The sequence below is a fragment of the Ixodes scapularis genome, unplaced genomic scaffold (assembly GCF_016920785.2).
Source record: "Ixodes scapularis isolate PalLabHiFi unplaced genomic scaffold, ASM1692078v2 PGA_scaffold8__174_contigs__length_109621045, whole genome shotgun sequence".
Lineage (NCBI taxonomy): Eukaryota > Metazoa > Arthropoda > Arachnida > Ixodida > Ixodidae > Ixodes > Ixodes scapularis.
Genome location: NW_024609883.1, coordinates 103,977,766 through 103,986,591, shown reverse-complemented (window position 1 = coordinate 103,986,591; position 8,826 = coordinate 103,977,766). Strand labels below are relative to the sequence as shown.

General features: G+C 46.6%; 1 protein-coding gene across 1 annotated transcript; it reads left to right on the top strand.

Annotated features, from left to right (window-relative positions):
• The first annotated feature begins 2,667 nt into the window (after positions 1-2,667).
• Positions 2,668-5,843, top strand: LOC120837306. The gene is made up of 4 exons (XM_040206542.1): positions 2,668-2,722; positions 4,469-4,593; positions 5,427-5,540; positions 5,805-5,843. Exons 1-4 carry the CDS (start codon positions 2,668-2,670, stop codon positions 5,841-5,843), a joined length of 333 nt encoding a protein of 110 aa, XP_040062476.1.
• The last annotated feature ends 2,983 nt before the right edge of the window (positions 5,844-8,826 follow it).

The window sequence follows — 8,826 nt, the reverse complement described above, 5'->3', positions numbered from 1 at the left end:
CTGTCTCCGAGCACAGAGCTAATGACGAACACAACGCCACCATTTGTCCCACAGCGGCCACTCGAGGAACTGCACGTGACTTCTATTTTGCCTTTAAGAACAGATACAGCGGAAAAGGTTACAGGGGTGCCACTCCCGTTTCCCCGGCGGACGCGCCGCGTCGAACTACTGAAGTTAAAATGCACCTAGGTCGGGACGTGCTACCTGAAAGTCCCGCTGAGGCATGGTTGTATAAAAACAATATTAATTGTGCCGCAAAACCCTGCAAACTAAAGATTTTAAAAACATAACGCGCCCCTCTTTTTGTACTAAACTCCAATAAATTTCATACAAAAAGAGTATTTTCCGTTTGTTTTTACGCAGAAACAGGCTTTCAAAAAGCTCAAGGCGACCACAGTACAGACAAACGCTAAAGAGTGGCGCTGTTGTCGCATTTAGCTCTGTCTAGGTGGACGCCAGTGGCCCAGGTTTCGACGGCGAGTTTCCCAACTGAGTGTTTTAGTAACGTTGGCAGAGAAGTAAAACAACTAACGTACTCATCGCTAAGAATAAACACGACAAACGTTTAAAAACAAGTTTCACAAGAGTGTTCATTGACCCCTCGTGTCCTCCCGAAGCCACTCTTCAATAACAGCTCTGCACTGTGACGTGGAGCAACGTCAGCTGCTCCACGTCACGTTAAAGGCTCTATTAAATGGCGTCCTGGCAACACTGAGGGACGTTTGTCATGTACCTACTAGGTCAAGTATCTACCTCCGTTCACTATCACCAAAATAAAAAAAAAAATTCCGTCCGAAGTTTCTGGTTTAGATCATGCATGCAACTGTCTCGTTGTTTTTAGAGCGCAGCTCTTAGGCGTCCGTTTCTGGCTTGAGCGGCGTCTCCGTCGCCGTCGGCGTAACCGCGTGCGTTGCATTATGGGAGTAATGCAAGAGGGCGTAACCGCGCGTTGCATTATGAAAAAGTTTCCCCGCTAAATTTAGAAAGGAAATGTTGCAGCTAAATTTAGCGAGAAATTTTATCACTCAATCTAACGTAAAAATTTCCCGCTAAATATTGCGGGGACATTTCCCCGCTAAATGGGAGAGGAGCACAAGAGGGGGAGGAGGGTCATACCCTCCCCTCCGTACCCTCCCCTCCCCCTCCTCAAGAGCTGCGCTCCAATTCGGCATTACAGAGTATTGTAAAGGTCTTATTTTTTTTTCAGTTCCCCTTCACCCCCCCCCCCCCCCCACTCCTTCCACACGTCTTAATCTTTTTAATTATGCCCGCGGCTGCACTTGTAATCAAGCCCCTGCTCTACTATACTGAGACAACTCAGCTCGTCCACCCTAGTAGGCAGGCCAGTGTAGGACATACGCATGTGTCGCAAGCACACGAAATGCCCACGGCAGTCGTGCAGCCAATACCGTGTAAAAATATTTCCTAGGCGAGATACACTCGTTCCTAGAACCTATTAGACAGACAGAGAGAAACGCTCTTTCTGAGGATAGGGTTCAAGTGCGTGCAGCGCCATAATTTATTTTCTCCCGTAGTACGTCGAAAACCACCGCTACAACTAAGGCACCTGGGAGCTGCCGATACCTTGGAGCTTCGCTGTGATGCCTCATGTTTTGGCACAGTGAATATGTTTTGGCCAATAAAGGAGCATCGGATTTAGATCGATACATCTGAAGTTTGTCAAGCGGGCACAAGTATTTGCTTAGTAAGAGGTTAGTCCTAATACTTAATTAACTTAATTTCTTTTAAAATCACATTCTACAACTTTCGGAAAAACTGGTGCCCACTGTCGGAGACTTTCAGGATTCTTTGGTAGAAAATGTAAGGAAACATAACGTTCCATTAGGAAGGGAAAGGAAGAAGCTTCTTTTCATGAGCTTGGGAGGGTAAGATAAGCCACAATGGGACACAAACGCAATGTTTCGGGAGCCCTAGAGTCGCCAGATATATTACGGAGTGACGAAACTGCCTTTTTTGGGCTGCGCACCATCATCCTGGGTGCATGTACCTGTGGAGTTTGTGTTGGGCCTCTCAACTATAGGAGAGGCCACACAGTGTGAGCCGATCCAAATTCGCAGTGACAATCTGTCTTATAAAAACAATCTCTCTTACACCGACATTGTAATACATCCGCTACGTATTCAAGCACCGATCGTTCTTTATTAACCTCTAACAAGAAAAATTCCAAATATGATCTTTTTGGACAAATGAATACTTTCTCATACGAAATAAAAAAAAAAAAGAAGTAAGGAATATAAAAGCACGGGTTCCCAGCGCACTCACCAGCCGCCGTTACTCGCTACGCTATATATTGACGTAAGTATAAATTAGATAGGTGGTGTCAACCGAGAGCGCACAAAGCTCCAAGTTATTGTATGGGACCACTTTAGTGTACCAATGTTTTCACTGGGCCTTGGTGAAGTAACTCGAAACTGGCCAAACACTTAATTGGATGGTTAAATTAAAATAATATAACTTAAGTAGATGAGAATGCAAAGAGGCCTACACAAAAAGGATCAGATGCTGTGTGTTTTTAGCTTTAAAACGTTAACCAATGAGGCATTGAGTCTCGTTGTATTCGGACGCTAACCTCAAATACATGCTCTCTTTCCAGGTGCGCAGCACGACGTAAAACCCATGATGTTCCACCTCAATCATCCGAAGAAAATGATCATGGCAAATTTTGTGTTCTTTATAATTTGTCTGCAAACCACCCCCAGGAGTGAGTAGACAGTTCTCTGTAACTCGTAACTTAGAAGCCGAGCCTTCAGAGGCCATGCATGGGCGCTGAATTGCCGACTTTGTTTTGTCTGTTGGTACAATATTCGTTATATAAGGTGTCTGCAGTGAACGTTACCGATGTAAAAAGAAACGGAAAAGCCTCGTTTGCACATACAAAGCTCACACGTTCCCCGAAGGTGCATCGTCCTTAATTTTATTCTGTGATATTTCAGGCCTATATTCTTTCTTGTAAAAAATCAAATAAAAAAACTCGTCAGGATGAGCTTCCGATGTGTTAGAGACGATTGAGGTAGTAATGGTAGAGGGGCTCGATTGTAGAGAGCGTTTATCTCAAACCATGGAGGGCGTTTGCAACTTAATGGCGGAGTCCTCCTGGGGAAATTGGTCGTAAGTGGGCACAAACTGCTTTTTTTTATGCGGCGAGGAGGAAAGCAGGCGAAAAAGTGGAGACATTTGCAGACGATCAACGCTTTCGGCACCTCCTTGCAGGTCGTATTGCAAACGTGCCCATAAACCACGTGATCCAAATCAAGCAGTTGCAAACTTTCAGCAATACAAGCCTCTAAGTCTCTGGTTCTCAAATGGGGGTCCGCGAAGCCCTGCGTCATAAGTCAAGTGCGGCAATAAAAGTTAATTTTTTTTTTTTTTTCAGATTTAAAAGAAACGTTTCATTTTTTGGATGCGTTTTCTCGTCTCATCGGAGTTGTGTGTATGTCAACGAGAAAAGTCTACTTCGCACTATCCCTTAGTTATATCCGTTTATTAAACCATTGTCATATTTAACCTATACCCTTTCCCTTCCCCTCACTACAAACGGGGCCCTCCACTATCTCCGGCGATTCACAAAGGCTCCGTGAAACATCAATGTTGAGAACCAGTGCTCTAAGTAACGGAACTTGTGGCGCCATCTTCAAACAAGCACAACGAGCAGACGAAAAAAAAACCAAAACATTCAGCCTCTGCTTGCTATGCTTGTCGTGAGATAGAGCAACAACCCACAAACACCACCAGCTGACTAAGTATAATGTAAAAAAAGGGGCAATTGAAATAAAGAAATTATTCGTTCGGAGCAACGTTATCGACCGCCGCAGATTCCAGGATATGAGCGTAAAACTAGATACATAAATTTTGTCATTATTTTGAATATTCACCTTAGAGGGCCCATTCCGATTGGGATGTGTTGCCTGATGTCCAAACCAAACCAAATTGAAGGTTCGTGTTCAGAAAATGTAACGTCGGTCTGTCCTTGAGTTATGGTGGCAGTTTACGCTGTGTATAAGAAATTTAGCCAGTGCAGTACGATTGCCACCTGGGCTCTTTAAAGTGCATCACGCTGTAGCGCTACACGACCGCACTCCTGTACAATGCTTACTCAGATCGAAGTCGGCAGGGGTCAGTATTGAACTTGATTGAAGCCAGTATTCCTGGGTTTAGAAGGGCGAGCTTTCGTTCCACCGCTGCTGCACCGTTCCCCTCCATAGAGCAGAGAATCAAGTAAATTGACCGCGAAAGCCAAATTGAATGTAAGCAATTATAAATAGCTGCTCTTTTTTAAGTAAAAATAGCGAGACTGGAAACAAAAACAATATAAAGCAGCTTGCTGATTCCCAGCCCCCTAGAAGTTAAAATCCAGGAATCAGGATATTGGAAGGAGCGTTTTCCAAATATGAGCCCACTAAAACTCCTAGCACCGGAGAATATAATGAAGCATGTGTTTTATTCACAGGTGCCCGCTCGCAAGATATAAGAATACAATTTGGTATAACTCCTAAAATTGGGGAGAGATGCAGTGATAAATTCAAGGAACTATGTTTGAAATCTCACGACCCAAAAAAGGGTCCGCTAATAAGGGTGAGTTGGTGAAGGCCTGGGACATGTCATGTACACATTTACAAGGGAAAGAAACGTAATAAGCACACGTTAACAACAACAAAAAAAAAAAACAACAACAACGACTCCCTTTTTTGCACTTTGCCGGCAAAGGCAGTGGTAAAACAGTGTAGTGTGTATTGCTCCGCAGATGTACGCATCTTGTGCATCAAAGATGCTAACATCGCCGCACGTATAGCCTCTGAAAGGTCCCTTCTAAAGCAATCATACGGATAGAAGAAACCGAGAAAAAGGAGGAGATGAGAGCGCTTGGATACGTCAGAGTGCCGATCTTGGGCTGGGATGATTAGTGGGCAGACGAAAAGATAGCTGCTTCTGTCTCTACTTGCGGTTCAAACGCGTTCAAACGACAAACACCGGCGTCCGGTCTTCCGCGTTCGCACTTGAATAGTAAGTAGATAAACATGACGTATGTTTGCATAGATTTCTGAAAGGCACGCGACTTGTGACATATGTTTGTTAATGTTCAAATATGCAGCGTACAGAGCTTTAACAAGAAGTTTACAGGATACCTCTCATACTTAATTTTCGTGTTGAGGAGCTTTTGTACGAATACTATGACTAGAATGAAGTGTTGGGCTAGTTGGGAACACACAACAAGATCCCAAACTGTCGGACAAGGACGCGTAGACGTGAGAAAGTCAAGAGCTATTTTATGTAGTGGATGCCCCGTTCACTGCTTGTACTTGTTTTTGCCTCTAGCAGAGTATGGGGACTTTCTCAAAAAGGCCGTTTTAGCGCAACCACTGTAATGATATTTCCGAACAAAGAGCTTAGTGCAATGTTTTTTCCAGATAGATTTAGATTTCCCTTGGTGCAAGCTTAGCTGCAATTTTGAGGAAAGTCATGGCAAGTGGCATGTTACGAGAATGGATCTTCCTGATAATCTGCCGTGCGAATATGGGCGGGTAAGTTCACTATTTGGTAAGAGATATAGAATAAAATAGCCGGAACGAGTTTCTTATTGAATTGCAACCCGGGGATGGCTCTCTTGGGATTAGGTTTCTTTTTAAATATTTTATTTCCGAATAAATGTATGGAGTAAAGTGTTGAGTCTTAGTTATAACATCCATTAATTCAGTATATTTATCGAGCTCATGTGTTTAAATAATAATATTCTTCAATTATAGATGCTGCTTTATGGGTGATATGCAAACAATTTTTGTCAACAGGTATGCAAGAACGGAGCATGCATCCAGGACGTATGCTAATAATAATAATGACACAATCGAATATGTTATAGACAACTGCACCATGCTTCAAAGGCAACGCTTTCAATCAAGGACAGAGGTTGGGAGTGACTTATTTTTTTACCTTATGCACAGCAGAATTTATTGTCCTTTCTTGCTGTTTGGACTTTTGGTTCTGTTGGTCTCTGGTGCCTGTAAGAATGTCCGCAAAACGGAGGCCGATGTTGACTCTTCGCGTTGGGACGCCGGACGGCGGCGCCGTTCACGCTGGTGTGGTCTGGCCTTTAGGCGCCCGTTTCGAGCTTGAGTGGCTTGGCCGTCACCGTCGCGTCGGTGTAACCGCGCGTTGCACCATGCGAATAATGCAACCGGGCGTAACCGCTCGCGATCGCGCGCGCGCCCCCCGTCGGATTTTTTGTTCTCTCGTTGTATGCTCTTCGTTTGATTCTTCCGTCTCGGCTCTCATCTTTCGCATATATCAGCATCGAAACCCCACTCGCTGCCTACATTGTAGGTATCCATGATGGCCTGGTGATCAGCGTGAATGTGATTATCCTAGCCTGCTCGTTCATCTTGCGACGCCGCCGCGCTCTGAAGGGAAGGAGGCGCAGGTTTTGGTTCCGACCGAGTTCGTTGTAACGAAACACCGAAGGACAGACAGGTCAGTGCTTTGCTGGCCCGGCGGCGTATCAGAGATGAAGGTTACTTTCGAGAGTGTCGCCAAATCAACGCTACATCCGTCACAACACAGACGACATGCAACAAGGGCCACGGAGAAACTCACTTGTAATTCCGAATTCCTCTCCTATAATTTCCCAGCGGTTGTTCTTAGCATCCTTATCTATAGGTAGTCTGGCTGCGTCTTGTCATGCAAAAAGGGACACAGTCGCACAGCTTCGAGGAACCGCTCCGTGGGGGAAGGCATTGGGGGAAATATATGGATAGCAGACGAAGGGAAACAACGCTATGTCTCTTCGGAACGTGAAAGACGCACGGAGAACCGGCTTGCGCGTTGCCATGGCATCGCAACGTCACTATAAACGCCACCTTCCATTGGCTCCTCTCTTCTGCGACGAGGAGCAGCGAGCTCTGAACCCCGCGAGGACCGGTTGGCTCTGCGGCGCTGTACGTCGCGCCGCTGAAGGCAAAAACTGGTGTTGGTCGGCAGTCCGCGGCGCCCAGCGTCGCGCGGCAAGCCTCCAAGACGCCAGTGTGATCGTGCCTTTAAGGGCCGTTTATACTCCGTCGTAACGTCAACGAGCGCACGCGCTCGTTCACGCTCGCTGACGCTGTCGGCGAACGGGGTGTCTATACTCCAACGTCGAGTTCGATGCGGCGCAGCGCAAGCAGCTCGACGCGCGACAATCTAGCTTACGACGGACTTGGGCATGCTCTACGTTCGACGTTCGACGACGACGGCGCCGACGGAGGCTATCCCAGAAGCCTTCGCGCGAATGCCTCATTCGGGAATCCGGTTGCGAGATGCTGCTTTCTGGGATCTGAACCTGTCGTTCTTACCGTGTGTCGTGTGCTGTTGTCGTGTTCCCGTGTCAGTGTGCGTATTTAACGTTCGTGCGCTTGACTGGGCGAGTGTGTGCGTGGACGTGGACCGCTTCGAGGATGCGCTACCCTCGATTCTCGATAGGCCTACCGACCTAACCGTGGTGTTGGGGTGCCGGCAAAACCTGGAAGCTCGACGACGCGCCAGAGGTAGGGTTAATTATAATTAAGCATGACCTAATGTGTGTGCTATTTATAATCATGTGCTAGTCGCACTCGCCGGCAGTCGCTCCCAATCGAAAAAGCGTCGCCGAATGTATGGGAACGGTGGACACAGGAAACCTTTGAACTATTTAGCCGGCCAAAAATTTTCTACTGGGTTGTCTCAGCTTGTACACGGTTTCAGCTTGCAAACGATAGTAGCGGTACGCGATGAGAATTGGACTGGATTTTGTATTTTTTGTATAGGCTTTGTAAAGTGCGTTTCAATTTCGAACGCGTACATTCTGTAATTTAGAGATCGTCCACTCTCTTCGATGGCCGTTTCTTAACTCAGCGTGAAAGTCTACTACGATGATAACACAACGAATGCCTGTCAGAAAGATGTCTCTTTGGAATATCGAGTGCATCGATTTCATCGAAGCATTCCGGCGCTGGCACTGCTCCGGTGAACCTGCGAAGCAGCTAAGTTCGACAAACGCGATATCGGAGTACCTTTTATTTTTTTTGCATTGACATTTGTATGACATTTAGGAGAAAATAAATGCTGGTTTGCACTCGTTATCACCGTCATTCGCTTGTTTTTGAACTGCTAACCGCTACCCCGAATGGTTGTTTTGAAGCGTGACATGACAACACGCGGACGAACCACACTGACTAATTGTATCTAGGCTAGGTGGCGCAAGCTACCGCCCATAGATAACCCGTAGAGCCGATGCGGCTGCCACGGAGACGCGCATGCTCAAAGGGGGGTAGTTCGATGGGACGCGCTGGACCAGCATTGGTCTACGCTGGACTGTAAAGACCATCGTTCGGGCGCTTCTCGGCTCGGCGTACTGGCCGACAACGCGCCAGCGCGCGTTGTCGGCGCCAGCGCGCGTTGCGTTCGTCGACGTTGGCGTATAAACAGCCATTTAGAGATGCGCTCTAAAAACACCGACCGCGGCGCTGTTCAACCAAGCTGTACGTGGAATTAAGCCTCAACCTTTTCTTTTCGAACAGGTCCGCGTGCTAACCTTTGCTTTTTATTTACTTTTAGTTGAATTTGCACGCGAAAAGAAACAACCCCTAAAGTTTGTAGAGCGCGCATTTATAATTGGGGCATCGTTCGCCTCGCAAGTGTAGGCTTTAAAGTCTCGAATGTTCCGGTAGCATATTGCTGGTTCGCCGGTACGCCTACGGTAGCGTCTCGCATAAGCAGTAACGGAGACCCCGCATCCGAGACGTACTGGTATCGTACTGGTATCGAATACCGGGAGTTTGCTAAAAGTCTCTAATGTCCACA

What these genes read in the sequence shown, in the direction of transcription:
- LOC120837306 (XM_040206542.1), top strand. Translation starts at nt 2,668, where the DNA reads ATGATCATGGCAAATTTTGTGTTCTTTATAATTTGTCTGCAAACCACC. An exon ending in TCTGCAAACCACCCCCAGGA is followed by an intron (nt 2,723 to 4,468) that starts GTGAGTAGACAG and finishes TTTTATTCACAG; the next exon opens with GTGCCCGCTCGCAAGATATA. An exon ending in AAAAGGGTCCGCTAATAAGG is followed by an intron (nt 4,594 to 5,426) that starts GTGAGTTGGTGA and finishes TGTTTTTTCCAG; the next exon opens with ATAGATTTAGATTTCCCTTG.